The sequence below is a fragment of the Trichosurus vulpecula genome, chromosome 2, assembly GCF_011100635.1.
Source record: "Trichosurus vulpecula isolate mTriVul1 chromosome 2, mTriVul1.pri, whole genome shotgun sequence".
Taxonomy (NCBI): Eukaryota; Metazoa; Chordata; class Mammalia; order Diprotodontia; family Phalangeridae; genus Trichosurus; species Trichosurus vulpecula.
This window is the reverse complement of record NC_050574.1, coordinates 188,286,643-188,312,036: the sequence shown is the minus strand read 5'-3', so window position 1 is coordinate 188,312,036 and position 25,394 is coordinate 188,286,643. Positions and strand designations below refer to the sequence as shown.

Below are 25,394 nucleotides of genomic sequence, written 5' to 3'. Positions count from 1 at the left end.
AGTTCCAAATATAGTTTGTGAGGAGAATTCTTTCTTTCTTCCATTGCTTACTTCTGATATTTTCATTTCCCAGATCTAAATCAAAACCCTGAAACAACTCTACCACAACTATTCATTAAAGAGGGGGAACCTTTGTTGATAAGATGCAAAGCTATTTATATGAATTATGAATTCAGGCTTGCCTGGAAATTAGAAAACAGGACATTAAAAGAGGTAAAAAGTCAAGCATATACTATGACAAAATTTGTGCAATGCCACAGTCACTTTGACTGGAAAACACTAAATGCCAACATTGTTTGATTAAAATCTAGGGCAGCCACTTTCAGATGAGTGCCTATTCAGCCAACAGGACTATGATTCGGATTTTATTTGCTTTTGTGGAATCAGTAGGAAGACACAATACTGGGCATTATACTTGTGCTTCGTCAAAGCATCCCAGTCAATCAACTTTGGTTACTGTCTTAGGTAAGCCCTGTTTTTAACACAGCATTAGATTGTGTTCCTATTTACCTGGTTGTAGTATTCTGAGTGTCTACAAAAGCCTCGTTGCAATTTGATGTGAGTTTCACAGAAGCAGAAATAGTAGATGGATTAGTTTAGTTGTCTCCAGAGCCCTACTTAACTAGTTTAGGGTCATAGTTAGACATTAGTTGTTAGAACCAGAACATTCCTTTGTATTCCCCTGGTTATCCCAAATTAGGGTAGTCTTGTGGGAATAATGAAAAAAAAATTATTGACAAGAAGGATGAGCATTACCTACCAAGGAAAGGTAGAAGAGAGGAGAGGAGTAAGAAGCAGAAGAAGGAGCTGTCCCAGTGATTCAGAGCAAGGAAAACATATATAACTTGGAGTAATTCTTCTATTCCCCACTAAATTGGTCTTGTGATGCTTATGTAGTATCTTATGTTCACTTTGAAGTATTTCAAATTAGAGAAGGACCTTGAACCATAACGAAAATGCAAACAAATATGATAGTTTCTTTATTGCTGATAAGGAAGAACTTCAATAAAGAGTAATTTTTTTAAAAACTGCTAGCTAGATTTGCCTTTCCTTGGCTCTTCAACTTAACCCACACTTAATACATGCCTAATGTGCATATCAGTGTCTGGGAGTACAAAAACAAAAAAAGAAACAGCCCCTTCCCTCAAGGAGCTTCTATTCTACTGCTCAACTGATCCAGATAATCAGCAGTGTTGTGTTTGTCCTTCGCTCTCAAAGAGGACTATGACATCAGGGAAATGATGGCATGACTTGCAGTTGACTTTGATTTGAGTGAGGGAGGGCTGTGAGAGGTCATTAGCCTCACTTTCTCCTCCAGAGCCATCTGGGTCCAGTGGCCTGATATTCACCAGGAGCACTGGAGATGGCCCAGGATGCATTGGGAGACCCTGTCCCTTTTAGGCTAAGGTCCTTTCAGGTTCTCACTTTGAGTGAGGTAATGCCCATTCAGTGAATAGACTTCTTTAAGAAGTTAATCAAAGGATGGCCCTTTTAATTGAAACTCAAAAAAAAAATCAAATTGTGAGGGGAAGACCCTCAGGGCTCCTGGCCAAAAGAGAAACACTTCCTATTTAGTATTTACATTCACTCTGTGCCAGGAAGGGCAGAAACCTATTGTCCAATCTATGAGCTCCAGAGTGAACTGGGTTTAAGGCTTGGTTTTTGAGAAAGAAATCTATCCAGTAAACCCCAAAGTTAAGGAGGCAGCCTTCAGCCATCAAAATGTACCTTCCTTTGGGCAGAGGAGGGAGACAGAGAGGGAAAGGGAGAGGGAGAGGGAGAAGGTACTTACAAGTTGTGTTTGTCCTTCATTCTCAAAGAGGACCCCAGGGACATCAGGGAAATGCTAACATGACTTGCAGCTGACTTTGATTTGAGTGAGGGAGGGCTGTGCAAGGTCACCAACCTCACTTTCTCCTCCCAATCAGTAAGTTTATATCTGGAAGTGGAAGATGGAGGGAGATAGTTCACTTAGAATATAGATCTGGAATTATGGGTCAGAAATGAGACATATTAGAAAAGTATTGCTGCATTGGATTAGCAGATGTGACTCACAGATTGCCCTCCTAGGAATTCTTTTGCTCTCAAATTGTGAACAAAAATATAGACTTGCTGGTCCCAGCATGTTTCTGTGTAGTTTTTTTAACCACATAAATTAGAAAAATGCATGTGCTTTTTTTTTTTAACAGAAAAAGGATTTATAAATGCTTCCAACTCAAGTGAAGATTATGAGATTGATGAACATGACAAATTTTGCTTCTCAGTACAGCTTACAGCATATCCACAAGTCATATGCACATGGACCTTTTCCCAAGAGTCAGTTCCTTGTAAACAAAGTAGTCTCGAGGATGGATTCAGGTGAGACATTAAACCAGTTGCTGTTATAATGGGATGAATCATGATTCTGTTTCCTTGGTGGCTTTAGGAAACCTTGTGGCCTGCTTAGTACAGTGAATTCAATGGCTACAAGGTTTTTTTTTTATTAGAAATTGAAGACTGGAAGTTAAAAGACCTAAATGGTTAATAAGATAGCCCATTACAGTCATGTAAGCAATTCAAATGGCATAAGACACTCCATTAAAACAAATGAAGATCCTTAGTTTGGGTAGATTTCTTTTGCATAGTCTGAATCACAAAATTTCTATATCTTATTTGAGGGGCATATGCTATGATCTATCTTTTAAGCCTAAACATTCTATGATTCTTCCATTGTACAGGTCTGAAATTCAAACTTGTGTTTGGTTTTCATTTGTATCATGCATCTAAACTCCCACTACCACCGTCTTTATTTCTCTTCACATATTAATATGAACAAAGGGACAACAGGCAGCAGAATATGCTTTGGGAGGTTGCATGCAACCCCATCTATGAGGCTTTTGAGATTCCTGTGTGGCAGCTCTGGTCTAGAACATTTTGACATAACTGAGGAAGTAAAACTCTTAAAACAGGAAAATATAAGTGGGGAACATTACATTTAAGTATGCTAAAATAAGTTTCAAACCATGAAACAAAGTTTTCAAATTATTCAGAAGTAAGAGCAAATGCAGAAGCTAGTAGAGTCTGCAGAGTTCTACAACTACATTCTGATTCTTAGCACCAGAACATCTGATTCTTTCTTCTCCCTTATGCTTTCCCCATGTCACCACTGCTTCATGAGTGTCTAGCTATGGCTTTGTGTTATAAAGTGAGGTGGTGAATGACAGTGATGCTAAGGCTCTTACTTCTGAGCAAATGATATGTCAGTACAGATCTAGAGTGACTTGATACCTTTGAAACTGATTCTCTGAGGGGCAGCCAGGTGGTACAGTGAACAGAACACTGGCCCTGGAGTCAGGAGGACCTGAGTTCAAATTTGGCCTCAGGCCCTTGAGCTGTGTGACCTTGGGCAGGTCACCTAAACCCCAATTGCTTTGCCTTCTCCCACTCAAAAAAATTTGAAAAAAAAAGAAACTGGTTCTCTGTTTAAAATGTCGAATGTGCTATCCTTCAAGTACAGAGGTGATACTGGCTCCCTTTTCATAGAGTAGGTTCCTTGCATTGTTTTTTGACATAGCAGTGGTAGATTTACACTGTTCTTCCCAGATTCTCTCTCTCATATGGGTTTCCTGTGACAAAAGTACATTTGCAAGACAGCAAGGCATAAAGCATGTGCTAAGTGAACCTAGGGATGCTCACAATTCAAATGAGGATTACACCCTGACCATCAGCACCATTCTCTAAAGCAGAAGAAAAGCAGCCCTTCCTTTGAAAGTCATATGACCTTCCTCTCTTCATTAGAGATCTGGGGGACTAAAGTGTGGAATATCACCTATGCCGTCAGATATGTTCAATAGATAGGTTTGCTTTTGCTTAACTGTTTTTTTTAATCTCTATTTTCAAATTTTTTATGACAAGGAAAGGCTCACTGGGGTTGAAAGGAGGGATGTTTTCAGAAATGAAAATACAAAAGACATCAGTTAAAAAGGTTTTTTAAAGACGGTTTTTAAAAGATTTTTTTTTAAAGTCTCCCTCCTACTGCCTGGGGCACAGTTACTGTGTCTTGCAAGGGAGAGGTATTACAGGGCTGATTCTGCAGGGTAGGAGAGATGGCTCTTGTTAGCAACAAGTATAGCAGTAATGACCGGTTGGAAGGTGCTCTTTGGCACATGTGCTATAGCTTTGCAATCTCTCATCTGACCAGTTGAACTGACTGTGTGTGTGTGTGTGTGTGTGTGTGTGTGTGCGCGCGCGCGCGTGCCTATAGAACACGATGGGAACACTATTCCTTCTTTTCTTTGTACATGGGTCGGATTGGGTGATCCCTATGCAAAAGACCAGGGGCTGCTTCTTACTACATTCATATGATGTAGGCAAATTACTTTACCTCTCCTGACTTTTGCTTCTCCATCTGTAAAATGAAACTGGATGTTCTTGAAGGTCTCAGACCTATGATCTTTCACACAAATCAGCATCTATTATGCTTCCCTTTGTATGAGCTGACAGTGGTGGAGAACTGCTCTAAATAATTCTATAACAAAATGCCATTTTCACCAATTAAAGTGTTTTTCACTCATGGCAAGAGGACATAGATAAAAATGATGTTAATGTTTTTGATTTGTGACTGGGAAACCTGTTTATCTCTCAGAAATTTGGCTCTTCACAAACATGTAAAATATAGGGGATGTCATGATATTTTTCAAAGCTATCACTAAGCTCTCTTCATCCTCTCCTGCTTCTCAAACGACCTTCTTATTTCATGTCCAGCCTTGATTTTCTTTTAACATGCTCTGGATAGCTTGGTTTTTTTCCTCGTTTAGGAAAAAAACCATGTGAGATTACTGTAGTAATATCATAGTTCTATCTGTTTTGTAGTACTGTAGTTTTCAGTTAAATTATGAAGTAGAGTTTGAAAATTACCTCAATAGTGGTCCAGAGTGACAGCATCATATACCGCGTCATAAAGAAGGGAACTCTATTTAGGTATGGCATTTATAACCACAAGCAATAGGCAGTTGACCTCCATGCTGTAGCAACTTCCCTCTTCTTCTTCCCTGAAATATAATCAAGAACTGTGCAAAAAAATCTATACCAGAAGTAACTTGGAAAATAACATTAAAAATACTATCCTCAAACTCTGTACCTTATCTAACCCAGAAAAGGAAGGCAGTGTGACCTAGTGGAATATGAATCAAGAGATGTGAACCTGAGGCTTGATTCTACTAATATCCGCCAATCAATGAGGATTTATCAAGTGCCTACTAAATGCCAGGCTCCATGATAGGTGCTAGAGAAACCGTCCTTTCTCTCAAAGGGCTTACATTTTATCTGGGGAGAAAATATGTACATATATAAATATGTACAAAATAAATATAAGATATCAGGAGAGAGAGACACTAACATTGGAGGTGGGGTGGGAGTGGGAATTAGGAAAGATTTCACGTAGAAGGTGATACTTGAACTAAGTTCTAAAGGAAAATTGGGATTCCAAGAGGCAGATGTAAGAAGGGAATGCATTCTGGTCCGGTGCTTCAGCAGCACACTAACTGTATGATCTTGGACAAGTCACTTCTCTAAGACAATTTCCTAATTTGCAAAAGGAGGGAGTTGAATCACATGATCTCTAAGGGTCTTTTAAACTTTTAATTTTAAACAGCTCTATAAAGATATTCTAATTTCTAGAATTTTAGAGTTGGCGCATATCTTTGTGCAGTGCCTGGCACACAAGAGATACTCAACATAGGCTAAAGAGCAAGATGATATTCAGAGTCACTAGAGGGGTAAGCCGTAGGGATGTAATTACATGCTGGCTTCCTAATCTTCTGGGGATGTGCAAAAGTTTTCATTCTGGTGTGTTATTAGTTCTGTTATCAGAGAGGCTTTGTTTCTCCCTTACTCAGTGTAAGTACCTTTCTAATCTGATTGAACTCCAATAATAAATCATCTCCCAAATTGCCATTGGTATTATGACAGTTAAATATTCCATTACTATTTAACTACACCAAAGCTTTCTACAGCTTCCTTACTTTCATAGATTCACTTCTCTGATTCTACCAGTTATTTCCTCAAAATATCACACTGAAGTTAATTAAGCCTGACCTTCCTTTGAAAAATCACCCTACTTACACTTGATTAAATTGTAACTTTCTAGAAGTCCTTGTATTCTGTTCCTTATCAAATAAACGCTTGTTGAATCAATGTGTGATGAATGGTATTACAAAGATTTGGATGTCCATTCTGTTAGTTTTTGAAATTTATGAGATCTACATACTTCATCAGGAGTACAAAAGTTAGTTAAGTTCATCTCTGATTCATGACTCAAAATTATTTAGAATGATGTTACAATTTAATCATTTCTCATACAGTATCACTTGGGCCTTGACTAGCCTTCAGATTTTACTGCTCCTTGAATGATTTTCATTTCATAGGTATCATATCATAGATCTAGATCTGGAAGGGAGTTCAGAGGCCTTCTGGTATGATCATTTCCTTTTACAGAAGAGGAAACTGAGGTCCAGGGTTGTAAAGTGATTTGCCTAAGAAGTCATATAGGTTCGGTAATTTTTTTCAGTCGTGTCCAACCCTTCGTGACCCCACTTGGGGTTTTCTTGGCAAAGATACTGGAGTGGTTTTCTATTCCCTTCTCTGGATCATTATATAGATGAGGAAAAATGAGGGTTAAGTGACTTGCCCAGTGTCACACAACTAGTAAGTATTTGAACTCAGGAAGATGAGTCCTCCCGATTCCAGGCCTGGCACTCTATCTATTTCACCACTTAGTCATACAGGTAGTAAGCATCAAAAGTGGGATTTGAACCCAGTTCCTATGAATTTAGCATCAATACTTTTTCCAGTGTACCTTGATGCCTAAATTACTTCAGTCCCTTAAAACTGATAAACATGTCAATTGAATGCTGATGGGTAAATATCTGTACATTAAGGGCATGGGACAGCCATAAACAGACAAAATCTTTCTCTCTGGTGATCATACAACCTCAGAGAATTGATGAGGGGACAAGCGTGGAATGAATGATATAATTACAGAAATATGTTGAAGGTGCATTAGAGATTGTTAATGGGCCAGAATTTGTCTTTATGGGTTAATACAGAAGGGTTTTCTAATGGGGGTTATGAAATACTAGAAGAACCCCAAGAAGAGCTTCCTTGATCATAACCTCTTCTCACCCTGCTGCCATCCCCAGAGGCAGCCATCTCCATCCTTATGCCTTTTCTTTTCTATACCTCTTCTCAGTAGTGCATGGTCAGCTGTATCCTGCTCAGCCATTCACTTGGAGTACAGAAAGTAGCTTACATGTGGGACGTCTCAAGCTATAAACTGTGTACTTATAAACAAATTATGAGTATTTACAGCCTCGTCTAGTTTAGGGATTCCTCTGGTTCTGGGGCATTTGTCTAGTTTCCAAAGTCCTTGACTTTCTTACCTGGTACTTGTTCAGGTCTTTGTTCTCTGGCATCTTGAGAAGTCTACTTTCTCTTCTTTCCTCCATATTATTTCTATATTTTACCAAGAGTTAGTTCTCTTTTAGCTCTCCTGAACAGGGAGCAAGCATTTAAGCTTCTTTGTTTACCGTCTGGATTTCTAATCTCCTTATCTAGGCTCAAGTAGAATAGTCTTCTAGCCTCTCCCAAGTTCTGAACCAGTAGACCACAGCTCATTAGCGCTATAATTCTCTTTCTCAGCTCAAGTTTCCTCCAGTTAATTCCATTCACTCTTTCTGTCCTTTCTTTCTGATTGATGCTTTACCCCTTCCCCAACCCATTTTTCTAATTTCCTCATTTATACATTTGCATCCAAAGACCCCATCATTTATATAAAATGAGACCCTTTCTGCATATTACAAAAATATGAGTAAGGGTGTGAGGTACTATATAAGACTGGGGAAAAGAATACACTCATAACAGTAGGCTAGAAGAGGAAGGTTGGTTTAAACATGAGGAACAATTTAGGTAAAGGCTTTGAAACTGGAATGTGAGGAGAAGACATGGGGAGACCACAAAATGTCTTGCTTGTTAGAAAAGAAAGTTTATTTAAATTTTTTCTAGTGCTGATTCTTTTCTCATTTTTGATTCCAAGTGTTTAAGCCCAGGGTCTACATAATTTCTTTGTCAGATTGTTATGGATTAAACTCTCTTCTCTGGTCACCATCTAATGTGTAAAAAAATAAATTGTTTCTCCACTGTCCACTTTGGACTTTTCTAACTGATCTTATTTTAAAATGTTGTCTTTGGTTTCTGACTCTTGTCAGTCCTTCTTAAAGGTCTTATTTGAGCATGACCATGTCCTTCTTAAACTGTAGATACTAGAAGCAGACCTAGTTTTACTAATAGTATGCTTAATGTCACATTGCTTCGATACTGTGACCTTGTCAGTGTGGGTACTTCTCCCACCAGTACAGACTGTAACTCACACCTTCTTAATTTGAGACTTTTTTTATCATTCCTACCTGTAAATGCTTCATAAACATCAATTTTTCAAAATCCATCTGACATACTACACTATTCCTATAGGTCTTTCATGATTTCAGCAGTATAAATGCCACACTTTAGTTATCCATCCTTCACTCTCACTACATGAACAACCCACCTGTTATACATCTTTGTATCATACATTTCTGAGGTCAAATAAAAACTTTTTATTTGATGGAGGAAAGTACTGCCTTAAAGACTTTCTTCCAAAAAGATGTCTCCCATGCATATATCAAAACTATGCTGAAGTCCTTAAAAGATGTAACACTACAGATAACTTTGCTCGATGCCTTCTTTGATCTTTCACATCAACTGAAGCACAACAGGAGAAAATATCAAAGGTGTTTGCTGATATCAGTAAAGAAATCCAGGATAGAGGGATTCCTCATGGACATGATGAGGTCCTCCTGATGCTCTTACCTATGGATGACTTTGTAGGGCTTACATCAAGCAAGTACATTGCAGAGCCTCTTGGGTAAGATCCATAACTATCCAAAGGAGTTTAGTGTCACAATCTATAAAAGAAAACCAAGTGGATGAAGATTGCCTATTGCCCATATTATGACATGCAGTTAGATGGACATTGTATAGGACTCATCTTTTAGAATCTGTACCTTTAATAGACATTGCAAATGGTCGATGAGTTGGGCTCAGTATTAAGCAGGAAAAATGTAGTAAGCAGGGCTGTATTGCCTTTAGAAAATTGCATGTCTCTTTTAATGACTTCAGACTTCTCCCTATTATTCTATCATTACTATATGTTATGAAGCATTGTAGTTTCTGAAAAATGAAAAAATGAATACTACTCAGGGAGCAATGGAGAGCCATTGGAGAAGAATAGACTGCAATATGTAACAAATAAGGGACTACAAAGAGCTGGAGAAAAAGGTGTCATCAAGGAAATGAGTGACAGAAAAAGAATATGGGATGGTCACATGGTGAGAATGAGGGACGGAGAATAAGTGTGCTACAGTGGTCTCTTCTAAATGTCAGGGTAAATCAAAGGAGTTTATGAGCACATTGGGGGCACCACTTGTGGTGAACTTAGGGGATAACATGGACAAAAGTCACATAGGATGGTCAAGGATATACAAGATGTAGCTGGTAGCATGCGGGAATCTCATCCACATTGATGAGATCAGGGATCCAACTGAGCGTTATTTATGCCACTTCTTATGTCTCAAGTCATGTCCAGAGTGTTAAGCAATGTGCTGCAGCCTAGCTATGGCCACTGTATGTCTCTCTATCCTTCCTCTTTGGGTCACCCTTAATTTTAATTCTTTATTGATTGTGGTGTTCCACCATTGGGAGAGTATTGGTATTAAAAAGTTGGGTTTTTATTTAAGGGAACTCCTCTAGACTGTATAGTTTCCCAACTTAATCCATCCAGCTTTCTTTTACTTAATTCTGGACACAGATCATTGTCCATCTGCAATGTCTGTCCAGATACATATACAAACCACTAGGTGGCATAGTAGATAAACAAACTTGAAGTCAGGAAAACAAGAGTTCAAATTCTGCCCCAGACACTAATTTGTGTGATACTGGGCAAATGACTTAACTTTATTTTATTTTCCTCATCTTTAAAAATGAGATATGATAGTACCTACCTTGCAGGGTTGTTGGGAAGGTTAAGTGAAATAATGTATGTAAAGTACTTTATAAACCTTAAAGTATCAAAAGTTACATTATAATTTTTATATATACTGGTTGACTCAGTTCTTTTTCCATTCATCTTTATATTATAATGTAGCCAGTGAAAATTCTTCATCTACTTGGCTTTTTCTATATGAATTGTCAGGCCAAATTCTTTTGAGTGGTTGTGGATCTCACTAAAAAGACTCTGTATTGTCCAGGGGCTTGATGTAATTAGCATATTATCTGCATAGAGGAACATCTGGAGGACCTTACCAGTGATAAAGAATCTGTCTTCCATTTGAGCTGGACATCCTCCATGATAGTGACAAACATCTTTGTTGAGCTCATTTCCTTGTTTTATGTGTCACTTAACACTGATAATCAGAGGACCACTGGATAAAGTTTTCTCTTGTTGCATTTGTTGGGGAATCTCATGTGACCTTAAGATATGCCCAGGAGATGACTTGCTGAAGGAGAGCCTTTGTTTTACTCAACTGAGTAAAATTTTTTAAAAATAATCATTAAATACACTGAGATCTTATATTATTTGCCCTTTGCATTTAATTATGTCACTGTGAAAATATAGTTTACTATAGAAAATTATTTGTAGAAACCTGCTAATTCCCTTTCCACATTTTCATCAGGGTTACCTTTGATATGTATGTAACTCATTCTCATAAAAATTTTATTGCAGTGAGAAAGTAGGCATATGGGTCAGTAATTACTGATGTCCTCTTCATTGCCTTTTTTTGGTAATAATACCATTTGGAATGTTCTAAAATAATTTGTGAGGACTTGGAGGTTTTCTCTAACAATGTAGATCATGACCTATCCATACTTGCCCTTCTTAAGAGACTTTTATCCGTGTCCTCCCAAAAGTTCACTGCAAGGTGTCCATGGGAGGGGATATGGAGTGAGATATATTGAGAAATGTAGGTAATATAAAGTCACCCTACCAAACTCTTTTTATGAGATAAGTAGATGTAATGCCTAAACCAGAGAGCAGAGCAAGAGAACTGTAGGCCAACATCATTACTTAATCTTGATGCAAAAAAAAAAATTAAATAAATCCTAAAAAAGACTTGGAGGCAGGAGATAGAATGCCAAGTTTAGGGAAGAGTCAGTAGGCCAGTTCAGCTGGAACATAGAGTATGTGAAGGGGAATAGGGAATATTAAACCTTGAAAGACAAGCTGGAACTAATCTAGTCTAAATCTTTTAACTATGGATAAGATTTTTATCTTGAGTGACCTGTTTTCAGAAGAGCATGTTTTTGCACTGTCATATACTGGTATAGAAAATAAACTTAAGTGGGAAAATTCCCATTGAGCAATATTTAAAAGAGAAACCACTTTTGCCCACTGTTGTGATTTCCTTACTCCACTTACTTATGTCACAGTTGGCAAAGAATTCCTAAAGTGGCTTCTTAACATCAAATGATTGCTGGACTTAACCATGAGCCAATAAATGATGACACCAAGAGGTTTGGGATTCCCAAACCCAGAACTTTTCTGATGTGGGAGAAAAGAACCACAGACACAAAAGCCTACCTCTTTGGCCATTAAGAACTAAATGTGGTACCTTTTCATGGTGCATGACATGTTTGGCTAACCAATTTTCAGTTGTAGCTCTGCAAATCTCCCTCCTTAGAAACAGGGTAAAGAATGTTTGCATTTGTTGAGCAAAGTACAGCATAAGGTCAGAGGAAAGTATCATCCTCACCTTACTAGCTCTAACCCAGAAGAGAAACTTAAATAGCTCAAGTCAGACCTGAGCCAACAACATTCAATTAGTCTCTTGGAATCAGGAGGCTGATAGAGATAGAATCACTCCCTGGCTTCCTGATCATATGTCTTTTGCTTCTGTGTAAAACTACCTACAAACTTGTCAGCTCTTAGTTCTCCTATTTCAGAAGCTCTCAACTTCCCCAATGCCCTCGCTATTATTCTCTCAATTCTGATGGGACTTTGATAATTCCTTGCTCTTTGAACAAGTCATTCATTTCTTTATGCTACAATTACCTTTTGAGTTGCCCAAAAAACTCCCAGCCTCTCCCAGCAATTCTCTAAGTCACCAAAGGGAAAGTGAAAATGACCTGTGTTTTGATCATAGAAAGGAGAAAACCCTTTCATAATTGGAACAAAAATAGATTTTCTTAGTCACAAAGATATTCTTTTACCTTCAACTCAAATTTCCTGATCTCATGCCTACTGCCAGATGTCTAGTTTTAGGAAAGACCCCAGGGGAAAACTGAGGCTTTGAAAATACTAATAACCTAATTGGTTAGTCCCCCTGAAAATCCCAGGGGAGGTTCAGGAAGCCAAGAGTCATCTTGTGCTAGGCTCAGTTGTGATAAAAGGTAGAGGGATAGTTTGGGGAATGAGAGAGAAAAGGATAGTTAAGTGCCCTGTGTGATTTCACTGTGTAAAGAGGTTTATTAGATTATTTTTCTTGCCAGGGAAAAGAGGAGAGAAAGTCTCCTTGATGCAGAATTACATGTCTGGTGTCATACTTCATGCCACTAAGGCTGGGGTGAAGGTTTTGATATGGTGTAAGCATTACTCAGACAAAGCCCCCTTGCAAAGAAAGGGGTAGAGCAAGAAAATAGAGCACTTTAGAGTAGCATGAAAGAGAATCATGGTAAATTTGGCCCTTTCCTAGAGTCCCCAGCAATGTAGACCTAATTCCTGAAAGGAGAATCCAAACCAAGAATTGATTTAATTTGATTTTCTCCTTAATATCCTTTGTGGGTTCATTTAATTCAATTCAACTAATATTTATAAAGCAACTACTATGTATGGAGCACTATGCTGTATCATAGAGGAACTGCATACTTTAGATAATAACTCACAATATGTGGTACATAACAGAAACTTAAAATGCTTATCAGATTGGACTTACAGCTCTATATATATTTCATAAATTTTATAAATCATTTTTTATTTAATATATTTAGTTTTCAGCACTGATTTTCACAAGAGTTTGAATTACAAATTTTCTCCCCATTTCTACCCTCCCCCCCACTCCAAGATGGCGTATATTCTGGTTGCCCTGTTCCCCAGTCAGCCCTCCCTTCTGTCATCCCACTCCCTTCCCATCCCCTTTTCCCTTCTTCTCTTGTAGGGCAAGATAAATTTCTACGCCCCATTGCCTGTGTATCTCATTTTCTAGTTGCATGCAAAAACTTTTTTTTTGTTTTTGAACATCTGTTTTTAAAACTTTGAGTTCCAAATTCTCTCCCCTCTTCCCTTCCCACCCACCCTCCCTAAGACGTCAAGCAATTCAACATAGGCCACATGTGTATCATTATGTATAACACTTCCACAATACCCATGTTGTGAAAGACTAACTATATTTTGCTCCTTCCTAATCTATTCCCCTTTATTGAATTTTCTCCCTTGACCCTGTCCCCTTTCAAAAGTGTTTGTTTTTGATTACCTCCATCCACATCTGCCCTCTTTTCTATCACCCCCCCCCCTTTTTTTATCTTCTTCCTTCTTCTTTCCTGTGGGGTAAGATACCCAATTGAGTATGTATGGTATTCCCTCCTCAGGTCAAATCTGATGAGAGCAAGATTCATTCATTCCCCCCTCACCTGCCTTCTCTTCTCTTCCTACAGAACTGCTTTTTCTTGCCACTTTTATGCAAGATAATTTACCCCATTCTATCTCTCCGTATCTCCCTCCCTCACCATATTCCTCTCTCATCCCTTAATTTGATTTTATTTCTTTTAGATATCTTCCCTTCATCTTCAACTCACCCTGTGCCTGCTCTCTCTCTCTCTGTCTCTGTCTCTCTCTCTCTCTCTCTCTATATATATATATGTATATACACATACATATATACACACATACACACTCACATATACATATATATATATGTATATACATAAGCATATATATATGCATATTCCCTTCAGCTACCCTAATACTGAGGTCTCATGAATCATACACATCATCTTTCCATGTAGGAATGTAAACAAAACATGTCAACTTTAGTAAGTCCCTTGCAATTTCTTTTTCTTGTTCTTTTTCTTGATTACCTTTTCATGCTTCTCTTGATTCTTGTGTTTGAAAGTCAAATTTTCTATTCAGCTCTGGTCTTTTCACTGAGAAAGCTTGAAAGTCCTCTATTTTATTGAAAGTCCATATTTTGCCTTGGAGCATGGTACTCAGTTTTGCTGGGTAGGTGATTCTTGGTTTTAATCCTAGCTCCATTGACCTCCGGGATATCATATTCCAAGCCCTTCGATCCCTTAATGTAGAAGCTGTCAGATCTTAGGTTATTCTGATTGTGTTTCCACAATACTCAAATTGTTTCTTTCTGGCTGCTTGCAGTATTTTCTCCTTGATCTGGGAGCTCTGGAATTTGGCAACAATATTCCTAGGAGATTTCTTTTTGGGATCTATTTGAGGAGGCAATCGATGGATTCTTTCAATTTCTATTTTGCCCTGTGGCTCTAGAATATCCAGGCAGTTCTCCTTGATAATTTCTTGAAAGATGATATCTAGGCTCTTTTTTTTTGATCATGGCTTTCAGGGAGTCCAATAATTTTTAAATTATCTCTCCTTGATCTATTTTCCAGGTCAGTGGTTTTTCCAATGAGATATTTTACATTATCTTCCATTTTTTCATTCCTTTGGTTCTGTTTTATAATATCTTGATTTCTCATCAAGTCACTAGCTTCCACTTGCTCCAATCTAATTTTTAAGGTAGTATTTTCTTCAGTGGTCTTTTGGACCTCCTTTTCCATCTGGCTAATTCTGCCTTTCAAGGCATTCTTCTCCTCATTGGCTTTTTGGAGCTCTTTTGCCATTTGAATTAGTCTATTTTTTAAAGTGTTGTTTTCTTCAGTATATTTTTCAGTATTTTTTTGGTTCTCCTTTAGCAAGTCATTGACTTGTTTTTCTTGGTTTTCTCACATCCTTCTCATTTCTCTTCCCAATTTTTCCTCTACTTCTCTAACTTGCTTTTCCAAATCCTTTTTGAGCTCTTCCATGGCCTGAGACCAGTTCATGTTTTTCTTGGAGGCTTTTGTTGTAGGCTCTTTGACTTTGTTGACTTCTTCTGGCTGTATGTTTTGGTCTTCTTTGTCACCAAAGAAAGAATCCAAAGTCTGAGACTGAATCTGGGTGCGTTTTCGCTGCCTGGCCATATTCCCAACCAAGTAACTTGACCCTTGAGTTTTTCAGCAGGGTGTGACTGCTTGTAGAGTTAAGAAAACTATGTTCCAAGCTTGGGGGGATGCGCCAGCTCTGCCACACCAGCACTCCTCCCTCCCCAAGAACCCCCAACCTGGACTGGACTTAGATCTTCAGCAGGCTCTTCACTCCTGCTCTGATCCGCCACTTAATTCCTCCTGCCAGGTGGGCCTGGGGCCAGAAGCAACTGCAGCTGTGCTTCTGTAGCTGCCCCACCTCCACTGCTCCCAGGGCAGTAGCCGAACCTCGAACTCCTTTTTTCACTCTGTCCCCAGCAGCTTTTTCCACTAACCTTCTCTGTTGTCTTTGGTATTTGTGGGTTGAGAGGTCTGGTAACTGCTGCAGCTCACTGATTAGGGGCGCTAGGGCACGCTCCACCCAGCTCCTGGTCTGGTTGGTCGGCGCTGCCCACACTGGGCTCTGCCCCGCTCCGCTCTGCTCTGCTCCTAGCTCCCTGTAGGATAGACCTCATCCAGAGACCATCCAGGCTGTCCTGGGCTGGATCCCTTCTTCCCTCTGCTATTTTGTGGGTTCTGCAGTTCTAGAATTGGTTCAGAGCCATTTTTTATAGGTTTTTGGAGGGACTTGGCAGGGAGTTGCACACTAGTCCCTGCTTTCCAGCTGCCATCTTGGCTCCACCCCCATAAATCTTTTTCTTTACAATCATCTGTTGAGGTATATGCAGTATATGGAGTATTATCTCTATTTTACCCATGAGGAAATTTAAATGACTTGCTTTAATTTGATTTAAATGATTTGCTCAGGGTCCCTCAGTTAGTAAGTGACAGATTCAGGATTTGAATCTGAGTCTGGTCTCTTGACTCTGAATCTAGCATTCTTTCCACTACACCAGAGTGACTCTATGGCATAAGCTGTGCTGTCATGGAGCTTAGAATCTTCCAATATGGATAATTACAATACCATATAACATAAAAGTACCCAAGAAAGGTGTGATTAAAGTAAAGCTGAATGGGGAAACAGCATCATAGATCCCAGTGGATAACATCTAAAGGGATAACATCTAAGGGGATCAGATAAAGTGCTTCTATCTTAGTGCCTGTAAATCCTCTAATTCTACTTCACAGATATTAGAGGAGAATTGACCAAAGGCTTTATAAAAAGAAAAAAAAAAACAGCTTCCACTTTGGAGGGTACATGCAGAGCTGAAGAGCTGCTTGGCAGTTGAAAAAGGCCCCAAACATGTCTATACTTGAGGCAGGGGTATCCCACCTTAAGAAAAGCAAATATGTAAAACTGTTAGCTAATGAAGCAGAAAATTCAGGCCAATTGTTCTAGCTTCAAAAGGATTCTTTATATAAAAGGAGGACATTTCAGGTAGGATGTTATTCACATGCAACTTTCTAGGCACATCTATTACATAAAATAATGTATGCTCTCAAATATGAGGGTAAAAGAGATTGGTTGATAATTGTGAATGTCCCCACTCCAGCTCTAGATTACTAATAATTGTAAGCCTATGAGCCCATGAACCTGTCTACCCTGCTTGATCATTATTTTCCCATTTACTATGTAGATTTGGCTTAATTGACCACATTACTAACTAAACTTAACTATTAATCAACATTTTTAAATCTAATCTTGGATTTCTTTGGTCTACTTTAAAAAGAGAAACTGTTTTCCTGTTATACTTCTTTAGTTATCATTCAACCAAATCAACTCTAATACCAAAGAAGCTTAGAGTCAAAGGTCCTTAATTTCCTACTTGCACTTGGGGGAGAAAAAAAAATAATTTGCCTTTTTATCATTACCCCTGAACTCTCAGGACACCCTTCCATCTAATCGGGTTTTAGTCTTGACTCCACAACTAGCAAGTGGTATGGCCTTGGGTAAATCTCTTAATTTCTTTCTTTTATATATGTTTCCTCAGCTACAAAATGGAAATAATACCTATAATATCTATGTTACATGCTTGCTGTGAGGAAATCTCTTTGTAAACCTTAACATATTACACAAATGTAATCCATCTTTATTATATAAAGAGAATCCGTTTTTATTATTATCTGACCCAGGGCTATCCAAAACACAGGCTGTGCACCTCCATGTGGCCTGCCTATGTCCACCACAAGCACAGAAATAGACACAGATGCTTTAGTTAAAGCATTTGTGTCAATTTCCATGCCCGTAAGTAAACACAGGCTGGCCGCATAAAATTGCATGGCAGGCCACAGGCCATACTTTAGACAGCCCTGATAGATCCACTCCTCACCCATCCCTCTTTGTGAGAGTGAACTATTTACCTGTGCCCCACAATTTTTCAAGGTACATGCTTCTTGTAGTCCTGGTCAAAGAGGAAGACCTTTGGATAGAAAGTCTTGTCCCAACCTGTACTATAGGCATGGGGCAGCATGACCTCTTAAGAGTCTGTATAAGACTTCAGGGTGGTCTCTTCCCAATCAAGACAAGTTTACCTCGATGACCTTCTTTACCAGTTCTCCTATCCAACTAATTAATTTTTGATCTACAAGACATTTGGGTGACCTGAATTGCTATAAAAATTGTTTTGTATAAGATTACAAATTAACCACCCTAATGATGTCTAGCTTCCTCTAAATTTGGCTTCATGACCATTATCTATGCTTAAATAATTCTAAACTTAATCTACCTAGCAGAGGGAAGCCTGGTAAGTGGGTGATAAATTTCTTCCTGCGTAATATCAACGCATGAAGGCTCATAATGCCATACACACACAGATATAAAGACAGAGATAGATATAGATAGAGATTTTTTTTTGTCTCACCCTAATGATTTTACTGATATAGGGAACTCCAGTGAGAAAACTCCTTCTAACAATGCAGATCTGCAACTGTTCTGCAATTTATAGTCTTAAAGAGTTGACTGAAGGGGCGGTCAGATGGCACAGTGGATAGAGCGTAGACCCTGGAGTCAGGAGGAACTCACTTCAAATACAGCCTTAGATGCTACTATGTGACCTTGGGCAAGTCACTTAACGCCAATTGCCTCAAAAAAAAAAAGTTGACTGAGACACTGATATGTTAGGTGCAGGCTTGTAGTCATGCTCAGAGTTGTAGTCCATGTCCTAATTCTGAGGCTGGCCCCTTATTCATAGGCCGTGTCTCTCCTCATAAATATCATAGTAAGGGAAATCCATTTCTGTGTTGTTGATCTCTCTGAGGTTAGAAAATACTTTAGATCTATTCTTGTTACTACTTTTTTTAGTTTCTTTGTTGTTGTTGAGTCATTTTCAGACATGTCCCACTTGGGGTTTTCTTGGTAGAGATGTTAGGGTAGTTTGCTATTTGCTTCTCCAGCTCATTTTACAGTTGAGGAGAACTGAAGCAAACGGGGTTAAGTGACGTGCCTAGAAGGTCACACAAGCAGTAAGTGTCTGAGGCCAGATTTGGACTCGAGAAGATGAGTGTTACTGACTCTAGGCCCAGCATTCTACCCACTGAACCACCTACCTGCCTCATTTTATTTCTTTAGTAAGCATTTTTTTTACCCTTGTAGCAATGCTGTAGAGTTATTCCCTCCAGTCCCACTTGCAGCAGATATAGAGATTTTGGGGGTCTTTATCCCAGTTTACACTCACACTGCTGAGTCAGGCTCCCAGGAGTAAGGCTGGCTGCTTCTCCGCCATCAGGGCTTAGGAGTACTCCTAAGGGGTGCTGGGATTCTTCTCTAATACTATTGGCTCAAAAGCCTCCACTGGTGTGCTTCCCATCTTCATTGTTGGTCGATATCCATTAGTCAGCCAGACAGTTTTTAAAAGGACCATTTACTAAGATAGTATAGTAAGAACAATTTATAAAAAAAATCCCACTCCCCCAAACCCCGCCAAGTCTATGATACTTTGTGCCACAAGTACATATGGGACTTAGAGGGGCATGTAACTCACAGCTTCTGGTTGCTAGAAACCTTTTTCTCCTCTTGATGGGGCATTACTCAGGAACTTCCCCTTAAATATGGTGTAGCTTTAGTGCTGGATTTTTGTAGAGCTGTGAATCTTCCTGTTGTCTCTGTCACTGGTTCCCAGTGTAGACGTTGTGGTCAGTTGATCTGGGGTTGCTGCTAGTGCACCAAGGGGAAGTCCTTCAGACCTCTGAAACTCAAAAGGTCCTACTTTACTAACATGAGGGAGGTAGGAGACAAAGACCAAGATTGGGCTTCTTCTCCCCTCCTTCCCAACCATTTTTTCTCAGGGATTTTCCTGGAACTCTCTCTTTCCTCTCCACTTGATTAAATTTCTGGAGTTCTTAACTAGTTTCAAGTCTCTCCGAACAGGCCACACAGGGTGTTACCCAGTTTCCTCAGTTTCTTGTGCAACATCACCTCAGGTGATGATCTTTTTTTCATGCTTAGCCTGAAACCTATTTTTGAATGATTGATTGTGATGTGGTCTTGCCTGGTTAAAGTACTTTATTACTTAAAAAAAATAAACCGGGGATTTCTTGATTCAATTAATCAACCCCCACCCTTCTGCTCTTATGGTGTTCCAACACTCTAGGGCTTTTGAATTTCTGGGTGGTCAGGCTACATTGTAATCTCAGGAGAACCGCCAAGAATCAGAGAATAAAGGACAAGAACTGTCCTATTCTCCTAGGGAACCTCTACATTGAAAACTGGGCTGAGCTGGAAGCAGATTCCTCATGGAGTCTACAGAATCCTCATACCTCTCCAGGCCATTCTGACAATTCTGAGTTCCCATGAGAGATGGGAAGGAGGCATTTTACCCCTTGAGATGTTATGACATGCTCAAGAAGTGTCTGTCACTACCCTTGTAACTATGAGGGAAAGGGGCAAGCAGCTAAGTTTCCCACTGAAGACCCATATACACACTTACTGTGGTAGGAAAACTATCTACTATATAAGCTAGACTTGTTTTTCTTTTAAAAGTATTGAAACTGTCTTGGAGATTTAATCAGTTTGGAAAACTAAGTCTTGGACTTTTGATGCCATTTCCTGGTAGCCTAACAACAAAAGTCATCACATAAGGAATCAGGAGCTCTTTCCTCACATCTCTAGCCCATACAGACGCAAAGAAATTGCATTCACCTGAATGAATGCTGTATCTTTACTGAATTTTCCCTTCCCTGAATCCAAAGACAAATCCTCTGGTCGCTGCTTTCAAGGAGCTTACATTCTATTGTTATCTTTGAAAGAAGGCAGTGTAGTGTAAGACAAAGAGCATTAAACCAAGGGTAAGGCTCCTTGTACTCATGGCTTCGACCATTCTTTACTGTGTGACCCTGGGAAAGGCATTTAGTCCTTCTGGGCCTTGGTTTCAGTGGAAGTTTCTGTGAAACAAAAAGTTAAAACTCACACAGATACAATCAGAGCTCTTACTCACTTACACAGCCTAAGGAATATGACTAAATAAGCTTCCTTTTGTTAACTTCTGGATGGGCTGTGAGCCTTCTCATTTCATTTTAATGTTGATCCTGTAGCTCAAGACTGGCCTGAATTAAGCCTAGCCTACGAACTATAATCCGCAATTGTTTTTTCTCTAGCATTTCATATGATTGTCTGGCTAACTCTGTCTGTAATTTTTTTTTTCCAGCAGCACATCAGAGTTTTGTGACCATAAGCACCGGCCAGGAGAATATACCTTCCATGCAGAAAATGGTGATGCTCAGTTCACAAAAACATTTATACTCTATGTAAAAAGTAAGTTGAAAATAAAGGAAATTTAAACACATTAACTCCTTAATACTTTTATTTATGAACTGTAATTAGAAAAACAAAAATAATGGCCAAAAGATAATGCTGAAAATCTATTTTAAAAATTAAGCTACTTTGAAATATAAGCTAGTGGATTTTATTAATATTTCTCCCCTACCTTGTCATGTAAACACTTAAAAAATTGTAATTCCATGTGCTTTCTATATATGGTAACTCATTACAGTGACCCAAATATTACAGTATTGGTATTGGTGAAACTACTTCAGTACTTCAGTCTTCATGATGCTATTTATTTCCATTTCTTTGGCTTTTGAAAAGAAAAGAATACTGTGGCCTGTACCTTTTGGAGCTCATGTAGCCCCTGAAACTGAGCTAAGGCTCAGAGAAAGTGAAACAAAGATTTGCACACCAGCTCCCTGCCCAGCAAAACAGTGCAAAGGAAAAGACTTGCTATCACTCAGGGGTGGGAGAAGGAGCCAGACGAGGCCCAAGCTTTTCCAGGAGTGATGGTAGAAGATTCCAGGTGTCCTTCCCTTCCAGGAAAGGCAGCTGGGCCTCCCAAGAGCCACCTGTATCCTTAGGTCAGTCTTTTAGACCCCAACCTAGATGTACAGTATTTTATGGACTTTTTTATGTTTATTGTCTTTTACAGGGAAACCTCAAGTAAAAATGGATACATCAACAAATCAGGTTTCTTGTTACTCTGATGGCTATCCTTCACCATCTTGGACCTGGAAGAAGTGTACAGACAAGTCTTCCAAGTAAGTAAAAATATTTTTTCCTCTTATGTTGGCGGAGCTGTTTGCAACCGCAATCCATATTGCACATATGGTCAATTATCAACTGACCAAAAGCATTTATTAAACACCTTCCATGTATGAAGCAGGTACAGGGGTTGGTGCTGGGAAACCCAAGACAAGTTAAACAGACCCAGCCTTCAAGGGAGTTACATTCTGTTGTCATCTTCGAAAGCAGGCAGTATAGGGATACCCATCGATTGGGGGATGGTTAAACAAGTTGTGGTGTATGATTGTGATGGAATACTACTGTGCTGTAAGAAATGAGAAGCAGGTCAATTTTAGAAAAAACATGGAAAGATTTAAATGAAATAATAGAGTGAAATGAGCAGAACCAAGAGAACATTGTATACGGTCACAACAATATTGTTTGGAGAATGACTGAGTTATTCTAAATATTTTAGATACTCAGATCAACTACAAAGGATCTATGAAGGAAGATACTATCCACCTCCAAAGAAAGAATTCATAAGTAGAAACATGCATAGTATGTTTTTATGCACACACACACATACACACGCGCACACACACACGTGTCAGGGTGGGGAAGGAGGGAGGGAGACAGTTTCGTACTTAAAATATTAAAAAAAATTAGTTAAATTAAAAAAAAATTAAAAAGAAAGCAGGCAGTGTAGTGTAGTCATAAAAGCACTAGACCAAGGGTAAAGCCTTCTACCACTCTTTACTGTGTGACCTTGGGAGAGGCATTTAATCTTTATGGGCCTCAATTTCAGTGGAAGTTTCTGTGAAACAAAAAGTTAAAGCTCAGATACAATGAGAGCTACTATTCATATTCTTCCTTATGCAATTCTCTTGTTCAAATATAAAACTTTTAAAGAATTGATACACTTAAGGAAGAATCAATCCATTTTGCAGAAGCTATGACTTGTTAGTACTTTTTCCCCCAAGTTTTATTTGTTTGCACCATGGGCCTTTCCCTATAGCATCCTTCCCCCTACTCATCAATAGAACCCTCCCTTCAACCACAGATATATTGATTCTGTGATGACTAACTTTGATAGACTTGGCTCTTCTCAGCAATACAAGGCTCAAAGACAGCTCCAAAGGACTCATGATGGAAAAAGCTAGTTACAACCAGAGAAAGAACTATGGAGTCTGAATGCAGTTTGAGGCAAACTATTTGCTCTCCCTTTTTTGCCTCTTCTTTTTTGATTTTGTTTCTTCTCTCTCATGATTCATTCCGCTGGTCATAATTCTTCTTTACAACTTTGCTATTGTGTAAAAAGTTTAATGTGAAAGTATATATAGAATCTATATCAGACTATATGCTGTCATGGTGGGGAGTGGGGAGGGGAGGAAGAAAATTTGAAACTCAAGAACATGTAGAACTGAGTGTCATAAACTAAAAATAAAAAATCTAATTAAAAAAATAGAACCCTCCCTTGTAAAGAACAAGAGAGACTGAGCAAAACTGACTGATGCATTACCTGATGGGATAGGCAACATTCCCCACCTGTAGCCACCCACCATTTTTTACTAAGAGGAAGAAAGCTTCTGGGATCATGATTGGTCATTGCACTGAATAATAGGTCAGATGTCGTGGCTTGTTTTTTGTTGAGATATACAGATGAATTCCAGGTAGCTTTCTCTGCAGAGATTCTGAATTGAAATCTAATGATGTATTGTACCTGACATCCATGGCTGTGGCCTAATTTCCCATGGGTGCCATTTCTTTTCAGTTGCACAGAAATCACAGGAGGGATTTGGAATGAGAGAACTAGCAGGAAAGCATTTGGACAGTGGACATCAAGCAGCACCCTAAATCTGAGCGAGCAGTTCAAAGGACTCCTAGTTGAATGCTGCGCCAACAATTCACTGGGCTCCTCCTGTGAGGCAAAGCTTTTCAACTCTCCAGGTACTGTGCCATTCCCATTATGATGCAGAAGTTACAGGAACTTCCTGCAGCTTAGCTTGTCTCCCCGTGTTGGTTCAGAGTTAAAGGGGCCTTACAAAGGGAAATGGGTTCAATGCATGAGAAGGTTTTGTGAGTCAAACATGAATTCCCAGTGACATCAAGTGCTTTGGAGTTCCTTGGAAGTGGTCTGAAATACTATAAACAGAGGGAAACTCCTTATCTGGGAATTTGCTATAAATCAATAAAATCCCAGGTCTAGTCCCTATGTCTAAATTTCATTTTATTCTAGTATGTCATAACATTTTTGGATCTTTATTCTGCCATGCAATATACTGGCCACCCGTTTCAGCTTTCTGTTACCAGAAAATCTGATAAGCATGCCATCTCTACCTTCAGGAATCAAAACAATACCTAGAAAATGCCAGAATTCCAACAAAAATAACAGAAATTGAAAGATGACATTTTCCAGATCCAAACTCAGCACTTTGGCAACTCTGTCATATTTTCCATTGTTGTTAAAATTCTTGCTGGCCTGCTTCTTCCTGATATGTTTTAGAGGTGTCCCCCTACCCCACCCCTCACCCCCATTTAACTTCAGCAAACTTGGGGCTTCTCAACTTGTAGTAATATTTAGTATAGCTGGTTGCCCAAAACATAACTTCTGCATTTAGCTTTGCATATCTCACATATCCATATAATGAAACATCTTACTAAGACTTCCCTGAATTGCTTAGTCTGTGTACTTAAGTATGTAACTTTTATATAGAGAACATATGCATGTGTGCATACATACATACCTACATATACACACACATACACACATATATACATAGCTCTAGTTCCGTATATAAGGTGTAGCATCAATGAGAAAACAGAAGAGGTTTCTGCCTTTTCCTTCATATCACAGAATTGTATGGTTAGAAGGAATTTCAAAGATCACCTAATCCAACCCCCTAACCTATGCAGGAATGTTCTCTACTCTGTCCCTGATAGGGGTCATCCAGCCTACTTGAATATTTTCATCAGTTGGAGGAATCCCTTTTCCATTTTCAAATAGCTTTGGTTGTGAGACAGTTTTTCCTTATATTGTGTTGAAATCCGCCGCACTAAATCTTTTCCCTGTCAATTCCAGTTTTGCCCTCTGAAATTACAATTAAGTGGAATCTCTCTTCCCCAGGAAAGCACCTCAAATAAGAACATTGCTTGATTTGTTATTCTGAATGTAATCTATGTAGAGTGTTTGTGACTATTTGCAAGAGAATGCTTCACAGCCATAGGTAATCCCTAGGGAAGAGAATAAGCATTTATATAACTCCTACTATGTGTCAGGCACTGTTCTAAGCATTATCTTATTGATCCTCACGACCACCTTGCTTGGTGCCATTATTACCCCCATTTTACAGTTGAGGAACTGAGGCAAAAAGAGATTAAGTGACTTGCCTAGGGTCATGTCTGAGGCTTGATTTGTATTCAATTGTTCCTAACTCCACATCCAACACTCCATTTACAGCAATACCTTGCTGCCTCTGATATTTGTTGAATTTTGTTGCTTTGGAACATTTGTTTATGGAGGTGAGGGATTGATAATCATAGTTATTAAAATAGTAGATCACATTTTAATGAGCACTGTTATAGTAATAAATAAATTATAGTAATGAACAAAATAAAGAAATAAATAGTGAGAATAATAAACAGAAGTATTGATTCATAGATTCACGCAACATAGAATCTTACAGTTGGATGATCACCAATCCTTAAA

General features: G+C 38.9%; 1 protein-coding gene across 1 annotated transcript in view; it reads left to right on the top strand.

The window, feature by feature from the left end:
- The window catches only part of FLT3 (fms related receptor tyrosine kinase 3), an 83,086-nt gene that overhangs the window by 31,372 nt on the left and 26,320 nt on the right, over positions 1-25,394 (top strand). The window contains exons 8-13 of the mRNA XM_036744002.1: positions 74-213; positions 312-465; positions 2,190-2,358; positions 20,841-20,947; positions 21,615-21,723; positions 23,460-23,635. Of these exons, the coding sequence (XP_036599897.1) occupies positions 74-213; positions 312-465; positions 2,190-2,358; positions 20,841-20,947; positions 21,615-21,723; positions 23,460-23,635 (855 nt within the window). The remainder of the gene's footprint in view (positions 1-73; positions 214-311; positions 466-2,189; positions 2,359-20,840; positions 20,948-21,614; positions 21,724-23,459; positions 23,636-25,394) is intronic.